General features: G+C 47.9%; 1 protein-coding gene across 1 annotated transcript in view; it reads left to right on the forward strand.

Moving 5' to 3' along the window:
- LOC131210551 (neural-cadherin) overlaps positions 1-16,476 on the forward strand; it is a 157,744-nt gene that overhangs the window by 23,969 nt on the left and 117,299 nt on the right. Inside the window, exons 8-9 of the mRNA XM_058203811.1 lie at positions 3,741-3,931; positions 16,129-16,318. Coding sequence (XP_058059794.1) covers positions 3,741-3,931; positions 16,129-16,318 — 381 coding nt within the window. The remainder of the gene's footprint in view (positions 1-3,740; positions 3,932-16,128; positions 16,319-16,476) is intronic.

The raw sequence follows: 16,476 nt of genomic DNA on the forward strand, positions 1-16,476 counted from the left end.
TGGGCCCCAATGTGACTGGAAGGTTCACAACATTGCCCCAGTAGTGTGTGAAGGTCTTTTCTCTCTAACGTGTATGGCTGCCGCAGACAAAGTATGAAATACTCGAACACACAGCAGTAATACTATGACCGCGATGCAGTTGATTAAAAAGTAAAGTTATAATAAGAAAGAGAGAGAGAGAAAGAAGAAGTTTAACAAAGAATTATGATTTCCGTTTCGTGTGCCAAACACGTGCATTCTTCTGTTTCCGTTCAAGTATGAATTTGATTTGAATGAACTTGGTTACCATAAATATGCACCGTATTTTTAAGTGATTTTAAGCAGTTTTAGTTTAAAAATGTTCCGTTCGTCTTACACTAACCGAATGTTTGAATAATCGATAACGAAATCTTTTTGAATGATGGTTTGTTTGCTGCTAGCGCCCCAAGCGGCGGGTGCGCTAACTAATGCCGGCTTAAAACGCAGCCATTACTGCAGCCGTGCAGTACGCAGCCCATTCGAAGCCATCGTTCGCTTGCGCAACGGAAAATTTGTAAAATTTGAAAATGTTTCGCAGGGAATACAAGGATTTTGCTTATTAACTTATTAACTTATTAACTTATAACAGCACGGAGCAGTGTTAGCGGCTTTTTTACCTCTATCAATTACAGCACCAGTTTCATTTTCAGTTGCCGTGAGTCAGGGAGCCAGACATCTTCTTCTTGTGGCGCTTCCGCCCAATCGTGATTGCAGATGCCTCGTTCTCTTCAACGCAAGAATTGATTGATGATTTATGATTTCTATAGCTTCCATTGTTGACACGCGTGCCGTAATGTGTGTATGCACTGTTCGTCTTCCGTCACCACTGCACAACGTACAAATTAAGACAGGCAGGAACACTTGGTCCTGCTCCGCACCGATATGAGTTTGGTTTCCACTGCACCGAATAATCGTTTGCTTTCATTTACTACTCTTCTATCTGTTTGTTTTAGCGCACCAACTAAATGACTATTCGATAACGATATCTATCTCTCGTCCGTATTATATGCTATTTTAGTGTGTATGGAAATGCTCGACAAAATCGACGAGCGAACTCTTCGGCACAACATTCTGCATTTTTCTTTCGTTTCGTCAACTCAATTCGTTTTTCTCCTTTCTTCTGTTGTAACACTGGAAGCGATTCGTAGTACATATTTTTGACTAGCTCGATTGCTCCACCACCTTCGCCAAATGAAGCTTACTATGCAAAAAGAATGAAGATTCCGAGCTTCATGGCGCCGGTTGAGAGAATTTTGAGCAAGCAACTGCCAACCAAAATAAACTAATTTTTGATTCATCGGTTTGGGCAGCACCATTTTTATTCGAGCTTGAACCAGCGTGAAGTACGGTTAAATGTTATATTTTTTCAACCACAATCCCAAGGCAATTCAGCATCGCGAACACCGCACAACAACGGGACAGCTCAGCCATCCAGAATAGTGAGCGGGCATTATCTTCCGTCCCGGCAAACATGTTTTGATCGTAATCCACCCAACGTTCCATTTATGTGGGATCATTTTGAAATTTTGATTTTAATTCCCAACAATAGTAACGATGCTAGAACTGAAAACTAAATGAAATATAACCACACAAAAGAAACCGGAAGAAAGTGACATTTTCGCGAAATGATAGAATGGGGAACAAGAGCGTAAAAAGCCAAGCAAAATGGATAACTCGTTGGGCGACAGCGTTTTTTGTTTCCAATCACGTAACACATTTTTGACTGCCAGTTCTACTCAGTTCCAGTTTTTTGTATGAGTAAATCGGGTTTTTCGGCGTGTATGTTTTGGTTTTGGCTTTAAGTTGCCCTTCAACTCGTGAAAGAAGATCACATTTATTTATAGAGTTTTTTTGTATAACTTTTGTGTTAGTCCTTCATATCAGCAGCCAGCAACAACATACAGCCAGCCCTTCCGGTGAAGGTTCTGTTGGGTATAGTTGCCATTTTTGAATATCATTAAGTTTGGTTACAGAACTATTTTCCGTTCCCGATGGCGGTGTTTTTGTTGTCGTTGTTGTTGGTTTTACTTTCCTTCGTTAATCTTAAAGTTCTTCACCGTATGTGTTGATTTTCCTAAGAACTGCTTCGTTTGGTTAAGTTGTCCCCCCAATCAACTTGCAACATCCATGCATGCAAAGCATCCGTTTTTTGGTTGTCTTCTGTATCTGCTTCCAAATACTGTAAAGCAAGAAAACTGAAAACTTACACACACCGATGTTTAGGTAAGCTGGAGCAAACCTTGCGTACATTGGTCCATCTTTCCGCAACTGCTTTAGATAAGTATAAGTATATTCAACCTTTCGTTAAGGCAAGAGCGTAGAGTAAAGCAAACCGTGTTTAGGTTTTGAACTTATCGTTTTCCGGAACAACGTTTCAAATTCGATACTCTCATCTTCCGTTTGTTCAAGTTTTGCCCTTCCGTTACTACTGCACTGTTAACTAGCGTTTGGTTCGATGAGTTTTAATTGAGTATTTCTCGTTTTCTTTCTCGTTTCCGTTCACTTCTGCGTATCTGTTCCTCCGTTGTCGCGAATCGGTTTTCTTACCACGACTGTGGTGTTGTTCCAACCGTGCGCACGTTTGCTCACGCCACGATGGCCACAATTAACGCCAAAGGGCTGCTACTCCGTAAGTAGCGTTAGCGTTAGCGGCAGTCGAAGATGATGCTAGCAAAATCTGTGTGTATCGCTATGTTTGTTCCTAATCCATTTGACAGAGACAAAATCAAATGGTCAATGTACGTGATCTACGTCTCTTTAACTTCACTGGTACAAAGTACGTTGCATCCGTTACAACACACTCCAACATCCGCAAAAGCACACTTAATCCATCATTACGCGATGATAGTCTGTGGTAGCCAGACGACTAGTCATTCGTACCTGTGTCGAAGTTTTTTCCCCACCTAAGCCATGTTTAATAGTTAATTCGGCTTTCTAGTAGCAATATGGTATTTACTGCCCTACGTCAATCTGTGTTAAAACCTGCTGGTAGTTGGTATTGCTCCTAATTATTGTTTCGATTTTGTGTTCGGTGTATCCCTTGGTTTCATTCGAAATTCTCGCCTATTGTTCCGTGATAGTGAACGAATAGATAGAGCGACAAAGCAACAGGTCAATAACGCACATAACGCTGGCGTAACGTAACGTTCAGCCAAGACACCATTTCAACATTTCAGCTCTTTCACGATACGGCCACCAATCACATCCTCTTACTCATCGTCCTTTTTTCACCATCATTGTCTAACTTTCGTCACATTACTGGTATCGCTTTGCTCAGAACTTCCTGTGCATAATTGTTCACCTTTTTATGTTCACCTTGCTCCGCTAATCAGTTATCTGTTATGCTAACTTACTTTTACTTTCTTCCTCAGTTGTTGCAGCGTTCATTAGATGTGTACTAATTATGTATCTTTCTTTTTTCTTTCGTTCTTTTCTTTTTATTTTCATATATACTTTCCGTTTTGGGGCTTTTCGGTTGTACGCTGGCGTCGGCACGACTTTACCCTGTGACGAACGCGTTTGCGACGATGAAAAACAATAACCAACCAAAACCTTTTACGTTGTCCGAACCAAAACCAATTCAACACTGTACAAAAAACTGACTGATTGTGGCTGTCGCTAACTGAAACGATCTGAAAATCGAAATACCCATTTCTTGGCCAAACACAAAATCTGAAACACACCGGGGAAAACAATCAAACGATCGGTTTCTCCCGTGACAGCGAGAACGGTACCGGCTGAAGGTGTTCGCCTCGGATCGGGGCGATCCGCCGTCCACCGCCGATGTGGACGTTGAGCTCGATGTGGTCGATCGGAACAATAAGCCACCGATCTGGGATCGCAATATCTATGGCCCCATTCACATTAGGGAAAATGTCACTGTCGGTACGGTGGTCACGGCGATCAAAGCAAGGTTGGTATTGAACGTCAGTTCCAGTGGTGGTGCCAGGATAGCCGAAACCTATCCTCACTCTACGATAATTAGCTCCGTAAGCTGCACAGCGCACCATCCCGTTGTTTGTTGATATGCCTCACTAACTAACGCCGTCACGCGCGTAATCTCACCTTCTAACCGTAACGCATCTACTAGCTCGTTTAGTACATAACATGTCTTCGAATCCTGTTAGCCTGCGCGCACACCACTCACCGGAAGGATCCTTGGCGAAAACGGCCACCGGCTGTGGGTGGCTGGCGAAAATGGGTCTGACTCGGATTCCCCTGGCGAAGGTTTGCGCGCATGTGCTGCGGTCGATGTTCATTGGAGGGGAATTCGAACTCTTGGCCCCCAAATCCCCTCCAGTGAGCAGTGTCACAGCAGCGGGATTGAACTGAATGTAGCTTGAAACTTGGTAAACCGGATTGAACGCGGACTCAGCTCGCGGAACATGTTTTCGACCCGTATTTTTGATGGAAACATATTCTACGAACTGGGCTGCAATGGACCTATCTTTAACTTGCTCCTTCTTTATGCCTCTCACTACGCAAAATTTCTTACACCACAAACTATATAATATACATAACTATATGATAAACTGTATACGGTGTGTCACAAATGCCACTAAAGTGGCCACCATCAGATACACTTCAAGGTGCCAGCGTAAGTCTATGGGTCATTCGTCTTGCAATCCGAACCGTCGATAACAAGCCGCCACCATATCATCGCATCCATTGGATCGTTTTTTTCGGCGTTTAGTGGACCAACATGCGAAGGGCGTCGAAAGTTTTGTTTGATCATTTCTTTTGAACAATGTTGTTATATATTTTTTCAACCAAAAGAATCTTTATGCGTTATTCGTTTTTGAAATCCGTCTGCTGAGCCTTTCTCTCTCTCTCTCACGAAAAAGTTTGCTGCGAGTGGTTTTTATTTACTTTTTCAACGCCGATAGCTACACAATTTTGCCAAGATCGGAGCCAACGCTTTTTGATAGTGTTTATCGTCGTAATTTTTCCCATCAAGACCGTTTTGGGTGCGTCGTTTGCAATCGTTTTTCCGGCAACTCAATTTTGGTATCTCAGTTTTACACCTCAGCCAGTCAAGACATCAGTTGAAGTGAAGACAAAAAACAAACAGAGTCATCGATAAATGATAACAGCAATGCGGGCGAACGGCGGCCGCGCGACGGAGTGTGAACCGATTTTTGATCACCGAATTTGTTTTTTGCTCTCTCTCTTTTTCTCTCTCTTTCTCTTTCTCTCTTTTTCTCTTTTTCCAAAAAAACCCAATGCATCGTGATTTTTTTCGCGCGACGGCTGGCTACGACATTCCCCCGCGGGATTATACACGACCCTTCATCGTGTTTAATATGCAACTTTGGTTGGGAAATCATTTTTTGTGCGTGTTTGTAACTTTTGGTTTTCCGTTTTTTGGCCATCTCGTCTGCGTTCCATTTGTCCCGTTGGTTTTGTTTTGTTTTTTGATGTGAATGTTTTGGTTTTGCCCTTTACAAATGTGGCGATTTTTGTTTTCTCTGCTGTACAACTTTACATCACTGTTTGTGTTGTCTCTTTTTGTTTCGATAATCGGGGCACATGTTTTACTAATGTCGGTCGGTTTTTTTGTCACATGCAATGCTTTTTGTGAATGTATTTTTTGGCGTGAACCATATCCCATTTTCGTTGACGCGTGCAATCGATTATGACCCTTTTTTGGAACTTTTGCGATCGATGTGAATTTTTTCGGTTTTCGGTTTTGTGTTTTAATGGTTTCATCCTCGATCCGTCTCTCCCGCCCGTCCGTTGCTGTTTTGCGTTTGTGCTACCCGGTATCGGTATCGGATTTTTGATTTTACATTAAAAATTCGTCGCGCCCGAAATGTGTGTTTGTTTTAAATTTTGATTTCACATTTTCGTTGATCCACTCCACCTTTTAAATGTCGTTTGTGCAATTCATTTTGCTGTAATACCGTTGCGGCCCGTTGCGCAACCGTTAGCGCGAAACGTACAAGCTCGAGGCGATGGCCCAAGACAAGGGATACCCACCGCTGTCGCGTACGGTCGAGGTGCAGATCGATGTCGTCGATCGGGCCAATAATCCGCCGGTCTGGGACAATACCGGCGTCTATGGGCCGATCTACGTCAAAGAAAATATGCCGGTCGGTGGAAAGGTTGTCTCGATAAAGGCCAGGTCGGTGTTGACGCGCAAACCACGCGCACCATTTTCTTATACCACATTTCTTTTCCACTTTTATTTGAGCTGTAAAAAAGTGTCAGTTACTTCTCTTCAACGTACACACCAGTGTGCGTTGGGCTTCGGTTTTTGACTTTTTTGTTAAATTCTTTACCTAACATATATAGAACATTATTGCACTGAAGATGTTAAGCTTTAAACCAACCATACAGACCGTTTACCAATACTCTTTGTCTAGAACGTATAACTTTACTTGCTTGTTTGCGTGTTGATCTCGTTTTAAGTTGATCCGGTAGTGTTAGTGAATTTAGTTTGATAAATTTAAAGTTTTCCCATATTACCAGCATACCTCTCTGGTCAACTCTGTAGCGTACCCGTGTGCCGGGAGAACTCTTAAGCGTGCTGAAAGATATGTTTTGTCTGGCGGTTTTCCATTAAATCAAACTCCATCACCCACGGGACCGCCACTCACGGGCATCCAATGCATTATGCTGCTGATCAATTGTCCGTATCATGCAGCGTATCGTTTGCACCAAGCATTCAAACAGTTCCCCGTTGGGGAAAGTATGTCACACCCAACAATGGACGATGGAAACTAGAATGGAGTTTCATCAGCAACCACAAGAGCAAACACGCTGTACATCGCGACGTTCCGCCGTTTTCAGCATTAATTAAAGAGTCCGATGAAGGATGAAGGATCACATCTCCTCGTCCCGGCGACAATTTTGTCGATAGACTCTTTCCAATCACTTTCACGGCGAGTTCACTCCACGATAGGTTCTTTGCCTGATTGATTTGCATCTTTTCATTATCGCAAATGGTTCACTCTTCGCGGCGGCTTCGGCGGGAGAAAGGTGAGCTTCCGATTGTAAGTTGTCGGTAATTACTAGTCGATGGAAGGGAAAAATGTCTACCCCGTCGTCCTCACGGACTGCATTACGGGCTTCGGGGCTCGGAATGCGCACGGAAGATTGGTCGGTCGCCACAGGATCAGCAGTTTCCCGGGCACTTAATTAACTTTCCATTAGCGTCATTACCGATCGGCTAGATAGCAGCTGCTGCGGGCTTTGCGGTCATCCTGCCCGGGAAAAGGCACCCGCCCAAGCTGCTGGCTTTGCAACTTCCCCAAATGAGCTGCGCATCTCCATTGTTCGTGGCTCGCTTCGGGCGGACCGTGAGTTCAGGATTTCCGGCGGTACTACGCCACACACCACACCGGTGATGAAGGATCGTATTTAGTTAATTGATATCCTCTCAACATCGCTCGCGCCGGCGACTTTAGCATGTGTTTCGTTCAGTGCTAATGATGTGAGCATGAGTCTGCGACAGTATCCTTTTTTTTCTCTCTCTGTTTTTGTCGATCGCTCACGACACTATGAATTATTTACTGCCCCATAATTTACAGCCACGGCACGTGGCATCCCTCGGCATCCTTGCCGTTCTGCTCGTTTCAAATATGCTCGCCGACTGGAAGGCATAGCACCCCGAGCGTGGTTGGGACTGTTTAGCACGTAACTCAAGCAATATGAAAAATGCGAATCCCCTGGCCGGAAGTAGAACCCCGAAAGTATATGTGTCTGTGTGGGGTCTCGCTATGCTTGCCGCGTACCGCAAACACCTCGGTGGCATAATTTTCATTCATCCACCACCGAACGAAGGGTTAGTTATGGACCCGGGCCGGTCTCATTCTCGTGTTTTGGGTCATCTTCAATCCCTTTTTTTCGTGCCGCTGGCCGCTGATTTCTTATGCATGGCAGCAACATTCCACTAAACATCTCGCTGATGACCGACCCACGCTGGCCACCGCGTTCTACCGGGCGGACCGACCGAGCATCGACCGATTCAACCCTGAAGCAAAGAAGAAAAATAGCGCTCGGTCGCAGATGGTAATAAGGAAATTAATTATTTTTCTGTGTCCTCCCGCGCGTGGTGTCAGCTTTTTAGCATTTTTTATTGCAACCCCGCCCAAACACACGTAGAGGGCACTTTCGGGATTGACCACCCATCTGTGTCCGTGTCCGGCGCTGTGTCCACCCGCAACCGCCGCCGCAATCGCAACTGGTGATGGGCCGGAAAAAGATCGTGAGCTTTTGATATGCTCTCGGCGGTTAGTTTCGCTGCTTGCGTGGCCTGCATACAAATTGTCCACGGTTCCGGCCGGGCCGGTTCCAAACTTTCCGTACGGCTCTGTTCCGGCACATTCGCCAGGAAAATTCGCCCACCCCAAAAACATTAACCCGTCGCCTCGCCCTCGGTCTCGCCCCGGGTGTTTGCCGGCGGGGTCCCTGTTCTGGGTCCAGCGGCCGCAGGACCTAGCGCTAAAGTACGAACGCACCACACTGTCTACGGTGGCGCGCACCACGGGATTTCGGGGCTGGGTCCGGAACAATTCCATGCATATCTCATGTGTCCTTTTGGCCGTTTTTTCTGTTTTTTTTTTCTTTGAGGGCAATGAGGCAAGGTTCCCGCACGAAGGAGGGCAACATTTGGCCTGTGGCCTTTTTTTGCCGTTTGCACGAAAAATCAAAAAACCAAACGGACAAACACGATTTTTGATAAGAAGTAGCGTCACAAAAATCCGCCGCCGAAACGTGTGGCTGGGCGCCCCGACGCCGACCACGCGCCTCGAGGTGGAAAGGTTTTGAATTTTTCATGCAAGGAATAACATTCTTACACGTTTTTTTTGTTGCCTCTGTTCCGTGGCTGTTCATCGTTGGCCGTAACTTGTGCTCGATGATTTCTGGGCCTGGACAGGAATCGGGCACTGGATATGTGCTCTCTCTGACCCCTGTGGGATCTTCGGTCGGTTCGGGAACCGTCGGAGGAGAGATCGCCCCAGAAGAACCGCCACGTTCGTGGCCACGCCACGCGTGACAATTCTCTAAAATATTAGTGTGACACAGTTGAATGTTTGAAATGTTTCCCGTGTCACGTAACGGCAACGGGATCGGTTCGGACCGAGTGAACCATCAAGATAAAAGTTTCACCCTTAGCAGGTTTTTGCTTTAAAATTGGCGGCCCGGTACCGGACGGCGTGTCGCTCTCATTTCATGTTGCTGATTAAGTAAACACCCAGGCCCAGGGGAATTTCGCGCAAAACGCGATCGTTTACGTGATGTCCAGCGCAAAACCGGGAAACTAGCAAATGATGTGCCGGTAGGTGTAGGAGCCGAAAATGGAACCCAGAAACAGTTTCTCGGTCCCATTACGGATTACGAGGAAAAAATGGCCAACATTACACGCTCCTTAGCCCCACCCCACGTGTCTCGCCGGCGGATACCTTTTCTCTGCGGGTAATCATAGAAATGGGTTTGATTCGACCCTTCGACGTCAACCGGGGGCTAAGAAGCGTGCTCGAGGGTTCTGATTTGGCCGAGAAAGCACAACCAGCTTTAAGCGCGGCTAACCGTCTGCTGATTCGGCTCGGTCGGGGCAAAAATCGGTCGTGGAAAAAAAGGGTCAGCTTTAACGGACGGAAGCGCACCACCGCCGCAAATGTCGGTTGTCACAATTGCGAAACACGGACCAGGGAGCAGCTACAGCATCCCCCGGCAGTTAAGCCTGAGCCGAGCGCTGCTCCGCCGTAATGTTATGGGCTGGAAATGGGTTTAATGCCGAAATGGAAAACATTTCACCGCTCGGGCCCCGGATTAGTGAGAGATTAGTTGGAACTCTAATTATGTAGTTGAAGATGGAATGCCATTACCAGACATGTAAATGGTCGACCGTGGGATTGTAATTCCGGCCTCCCCCCCAACACGTACGTACGTGCGTATGTGTGCCTTTCCGATGGTCTGCAGGAGAAAAAGGGAGCAACTTCAAACTGCTGCTGCTGTTGTGGCCCTGCTTGGGTATGCGACAGAAAGCTTCCGGAATAATCGGAAGTGCGGCCCGATGACAGCATTCGTCCATGATCCGTGCCACAGAATAGGCGTGTGTGGGGGGATGTGTGGTGCGCCGTCGCGCGTGTGTTGTAAGTATACACGAGAATGGGGTGCCAGGTTTTTTGCATGACGTTGTTTTTCCCCGGAACAGCTCATCCGTAAAGCTTCAGCGCCACGTGAAAGCTTCGCTTTCAGCTGACAAGGACATGCCCGGGACTGTGGGGCCGGAACCGCACACACAGCGCACTGGAGACCGCAGATGACGCGACGCGCGATGCTGGGTGTTGGTGGTGAGGCAGAGTGGGACGCAAAAAATCTCATAACATCTCACAGCCGTCACGTGGACCATACGTCACTCGGATAAGCTGAACCGGGCGAAGGACCGGCGGGAACGAGTTCTCGGACGCGAAGGCAGCACGGGGACGTCGTCCGGCAGGCATTTCCGCAGATAGTGTTTGTCCTGCGAGGTGGTGGTGCTGGGTGGTTTTGGTTGACCAGCTAGCGGGGCACTCGTTATCCTGGGGAGAAGCGTTTACGGGCCGGGCCCCCAGTTATCAGAAGACTGATGGGGACCGGCACAAGACAGTGCGGCACGGAAGCGTAACCGGCGCGAGCGGGAGCAGTACACAGTGGAGTGCAGGATGCCGATTTATGGTTTTTACTGAGAAGCGCGCGTCCTTATGACTTCGAGGACGGCGCCAAAGCCGAAGATTACTCTTGTAACATACCACGGCCACGCGGCGTGTTGTCGCTCATTTGCTTCTCGCCGTCTTCGCCACCGAAGCATTCCCCCAGTGAAGAGGCATGCTTTTATGTGCCCCCTTTCTCTCGGCGATTCTCATTTTCTCCCTGGAATGTGTATTGTCCACGCGAAGGATCTGCCATCGACCGAGGTATGTTCTGGGCCGGCGAGATGCGAAATTCATTATCTTCCGCACGCTGGGATAAGACAAGATCCCTTCGTGCCTAGTTCACTGTGCGGACGTGAAGAATTACATTAAGCCGCGTTGTGTGCAGCACAAAGTAACGAGCTTCTTTTCGCCAAATCCGGCGATAAAACGTGTATCTCGGTACGCCTAACAAGACCGGCAAAATTAAATCAAAAGGATTTGTCTGCTCCGTGGTTAAAATATTTGCCACAACCGCACGGAAAGAGTCGCGTGCGGTGCGATTGGTTGCGTAGCGCATCGTTTCGCCCAATATTTTTAACTACCCTATTTGCTGCACGGCGGGAGCGCCCGCGACCTGATTAAGCCGTTTCGCTTGGCCCCAAAACCCGAGCAATCATAATCAAGGGCCACGTCGTAATGATATTGACGTCCTCCAAGGACACTCGCCCTCCGAAGAAGCAGGTCGCGAGAGTGGTCGTCGGGGGAATGTTCATTTGTGAACATTGGCCGCCGCGTCGCGGGTTGTCACGCGCAAATTCGCCCCGAAATCTCGCCCTGGGCTCCGCCGCCTCCAGGGACATAATCATTAAGGATTGGGGAGAGAGAAACACACAAACACACCCAGACACATTACGGCCCATCATTCCCGCCAGTGTTTTGATGGTGGCCCTGGGTGCGCGAATGGAGATAAAAATTTGCCCAAAGCGCGTGAATGGGCGAGGATTAAGTAAGTAGCTTCCAAATGAGCCTCACGCCGGGCGGGACCCGTCGGGACTAAACGATTCGAATTGGGACCGGGGGCGCGCGAGCAGGATATGTGTGTGCATGATTGGAGCGCAATTCACGGTTTATGCTCGTCGTAAACATGTCCATAAAATGGCTGCAAAGGACGCGTGTGGGGGCCGTGTCGCTGCCGTTGCGTTGGTCAGCGCGTTTTTAATACGCCCGTGTGTCGTACACGTGTTTACGCGATGCAAAGCGGCCACTCGGTGGGAACCGTGAGCGATAATTCATGAAGTGGTGGTAGAGTACCCTAGGTGTATGCCGCGCTTACGAATCCGTGGCCCGGGGAGTGGCGTTGTACACAAATGACACGCAACGAAATAAAACCGGCAAAAAGTGGAAAGCGAATGAGCAAATTTGGGCAAAGAGTAATTGGAAGTTATGGGCGATGTTTTCGACATTTCCGAACCGCGGGCCCACCAGCGCGACGTGCTGCTGCGCGATGGGGGACAGGATTGCCTGGAAACGACAGCTTCCTGCCACGAACCCACCGAACCGTGTATATCCCCTCTGGCTGCCTTAATTTCGGACGCTGTTTTGTTTTGTCGTTTGATTTGCTCTCTCTCTTTCTTTCCTGCTCCTCGGTGGCTTTATGGCTGAACTTTCTTTCTGCCAGCGCAAGGTGACGTTTTTGTGGGGCCCTCTACCGCGAAGAAGGAAAACCTTGAAAGGCTCTGGTCATATAATACCTTCTTTCAACTCCCCTTTTTTCGTTCATTTCATTATTTGTTTTTCCTTCCGGGGCGCGTCCTTCCGAACAGAAAAAGAAACAAAGGATCGATCAACAAGTGCGCCCATCGGTTCGGAGAGTCCCATCAGTCTTGGGAAACCGTCGCCTCTCGCAGGTGAAGGTAGGTAGTGGCAGCCCGCATCCGCCAATAATGGAACCTTCCTCGAAGCGGGGCGGGTGAGGTTCTCGCATCAAGGTTATATCTATTGCCAGATCGCCACTCACTCCAACTCCGGTGCTTCGGCTTTTTATGGACGGCAGTAAAATATTTGCCAAAGTCTGTCTGTCCTTCGGTGGTGCGCTTCAAAGATTATGGACCCAAGTTACGCACTGACCACCGATCAATCGTGGCCGCTGTTGGATCGATCCCATTTCCCAGGCACTTGTTTGGCTTGGGCCCGTCCAACATCTCGGCTGAGCGCAAACTAAACATCACAAATTACGCAGCGAAACAAGGAGCTCCGGCCTGGGGGAGGTCCTTCGAGGTCTGGCCCGACCGCGCGTAGCCCTTTCGACGGAGATAAATATAAATCGGATATTTATTGCAAAAGTTTCGACCTTTGTTTCGCGCACCACACACCCGACGTTGGGCACAAGGTTTCGTGATTATATTCGGAGGAACAAAAAGCAAAAGTAATCGGTTACAAATTTGCCGCGTTTTTTTCCTCCACGGAAATTCCTTGGGCAGCTTACTACTGTGGTCAAACAATATCGAGAATTCGATGATAACTCACAGAAATGTATGTAATAAGCATTAAAATAATCCCTATTCAATGTTGCATGTCTATATCTGCATTTGTTCTAATTTTCGGAACGTTCTAACTGGTTCCTGTTATATTTTGACCGTCCTAGTAAGTGGCTGGGGTTTCTGAAGAGGCGCAAAAGCAACAATTGTTGTGCCACTCGAGCCCCCTCAACCGTTCCTCGACAGGTGGAGCGTGGAGAAAGCAATTAATAATCATACAACGGGGCTTGGTGTGGTCTGGGGCTGGGGATCACCCCAAGAGAAGACTACTTTCGTGGCACCAACTCTAGGTATCGTTTTGGTCAGGATATTTCCGCGAATGTCTACGCACTGGGCCTACTCGCGCGACTGCGATGGTCAGCTGTAGCTAACTGCGCAAGGATAACTTTTGATTAATGTGTATTTTTTCCGGTACTCTGCTACGTATAGCCGAAGGTCGTTTCGCTCTAGCTCACCGCTTTAGTGGCGGGCTTTACCTTAGACCTTTCGTCTGATGTTGTGTTGGGTGGAAAAGTTTAAAAATTCAATTACATCCGCACAGCTGCCGTGTCCCTGGCAGTGACGCACTACGGGCACGGAGCCAAATCGGCACAAAGATTGTTGCTACTTCGCGTCGTATCCAGCAGCGAGTACCAGGACATCCACAAGTGGCCAGGAAGCATTAATTCGGGGGTCCATTGGGTGCATCATGATTTTCGCATCAGCTTGTGTCACTTGAGAGGCGTATGTGCTGCCACCACTCTATCGGCCGGCCCGATGGAGGATCGATAAATGATAAGCTAAGCGCAGGACTGGACTTCGAGTAACATATTTAATCGATTCACACACATATACACACGGCATACTAGTTTCGGCCGCCAAGGACTCGATGGTAAAATAATAACGTCTCGGAGCCGACGGTAGTCCGGCCAATTCCATTTCTTCGGCCCAACTTTTCGGTCGTCGGAAATGAAAGATTCATTGAATTCGGCGGGCGGGCTGTCGGTTCTGCCCACATCAGCCTTTTTAAATGTTCCAGCAGCCAACCAGCAGGGAAAAGGTAACCCCCAAAAAAAATGTAACAACGGCCGCATCGCCAAGACGTGCGCGACGGACAGGCCGACGGCGGACAAAATGGAAACTTGGCGAGAGTAAATCTGGGGCTTTCCGTTCGGCGGGTTTGGTTGGCTTTATCTTGGGCGCGCAACATATGTAAGGCGGTGGCGAAGGAAAACTTTCGAGTCAAACCTCTTTCTGTCTTAGCCCGTTTTTTCTCCGGCCCCCAAAAAAGCCTTCCGTCTGGGTCCTGGAGTTGGCGGTCGACCTTTTTGCCAAGCCTTCATTTCAGCCGTTATTATTTATGAGTACACGTTGGCTGGAAGGAGTTTCGTCGGAGCCGCCAGTCTGTGATTTTGTTTTTCCCCGTTTTTGGTCGCTGCTTCCATCTCGTGTCTTTAGCATTTTACACGTCACAAGAATGCCGTTTGTTTAGACAACGAGCACAACCAGGCCGAGCCTGGCGGGGCTCGGTTACGAGAATGCTTCCGAACTTCCATGACAGATTCCGGTGTGGAGATGGGCCACGCCAGAAGGACGCAGGGTTTTTTCATCCCGGCAAATACGCTTATGGTTTAAATTTTAAAGGACTGACTCAGGATGGTTTCTTCCGCACGCAAATGAGCCACCCTTTGTTCTATAACGACTGTATCTGTCTTTGTATAGCTAAGACTAGTTCTCTTAACACGCCTTAAAATTGCTACAGAGTTGACCAGACCCCAGTGTGTTATCGATCCTTGTGTTTCTTTGCAACCGAATGTATGATTTTGAGCTTCGCTTAATCCTGGTCTCGTTATCGTGCAGTTAACTTTGTAACCCACCTCTTTGGTTTACTCTCCACGGAGCTCGAAATTATTTTTTGCATTTTGCCTAATCTCGCAATAGAATCCAGAACACGCCGGCAACGTTTTGGTTTGTGTTTCATTTTGAGGCTCCGTTGGTAGAAGTGCGGTTATAACGTCATAAACGAGAGCCAGGATTTCCCCGGGAACGATGCTTGATTGAATGTGTTGTGTCTCTTGGTGGTACTTTTTCCGTTTAATTCCACACAGATGAGTGCTTTTCAGTTTGTTGTGGAGCAAAGCAAAAGCGTTTGCTTATGCTCTTCTTCCGTTCCGCTCGCGGCCCACACCATTCTCTGGTTCGTCCCTCGGGTTGTGTGAAGCCCACCCGGCAGTCAGTCGGTTCGCGTCAGGGAACGAGTGTTTGGGGAACGAGACTTCTGTTTCCTGCGAATTAATAGAAAACAATGGCGCTGGTGGGACGCGGCCGAATGGGATGCTAGGATTGTCCCAACAACCCACGGTAGCCGGGAGCCGCACAGTACTTCTCTACTCAAAGAGAGAGCAGGCATCCTTTTAGTAGAGCGCACCCACAATTGGCCCCCAGTCAGCCAGACGGTCTGTACCGCTCGGGGCTGCTTTTGATGAGAAATATTTTGGTTGTTTTATGAAGGAGAAAAAAAAACAGAAAATATTGTGCTTGCTGAAATGCTGTGTAACCTACGCAACGCGGGCACGTGGCCACTAATGAACGATTCATTCACCGGGCGAACCGTATACGCGAGGACCGGCCAATGATGGTGACTCTAATTGGACATTGCTGCGGACCGAAATTTAGATCGCTGTTTCTTGATTTCTTGGAGAGCATCGCAGGACCGGCCAATGTGGGTGGGTTGCTGCCGGGTGGGCTAATAACACTGACTGATTTGTGTCGAACCAGAGTGGTGTGTACTTTGTTTTAAAATTAACCGTATTGTTTTCCTTTTCGGTTTCGTAGAACTAACATTTAACGAAAGTAACTCTTGCTATGAGTGTAGGTAGAAGGCAACTCAGGCCGATGGAGGAACATATTTACTAACGTGTTTTGTTTGCCTCTTCCCCAAATCTCAACGATGGATTGGATTCGATGCACAGCTCCGGAATCGAGGGCAACCCCACCGTTTTCTATCGGCTTATGCCAGGCTCGACGGCACAGACAAACAAACTGCACACGTTCTACCTCCAACAACGGCCCGACAACGGTGACACCTGGGCGGACATCAAAGTCAACCACCCGCTGGACTTCGAGACGATCAAAGAGTACAACCTGACCGTGCGAGTTGAGGTAAGTTCGTACCCGAAAAGAGGAACTATTTAAAACAAACTACGCTTAAAACTTTCTAGACCGCCGTTTTAGGTAATTTCGCGCATAACACTGGCTTTACAACACCGGGCCGCTAATAACTCACAATTCGACAACAAACTACCGGGTTGACTGTGTGG

This window comes from Anopheles bellator, chromosome 2 (genome assembly GCF_943735745.2).
Source record: "Anopheles bellator chromosome 2, idAnoBellAS_SP24_06.2, whole genome shotgun sequence".
Classification (NCBI taxonomy): domain Eukaryota; kingdom Metazoa; phylum Arthropoda; class Insecta; order Diptera; family Culicidae; genus Anopheles; species Anopheles bellator.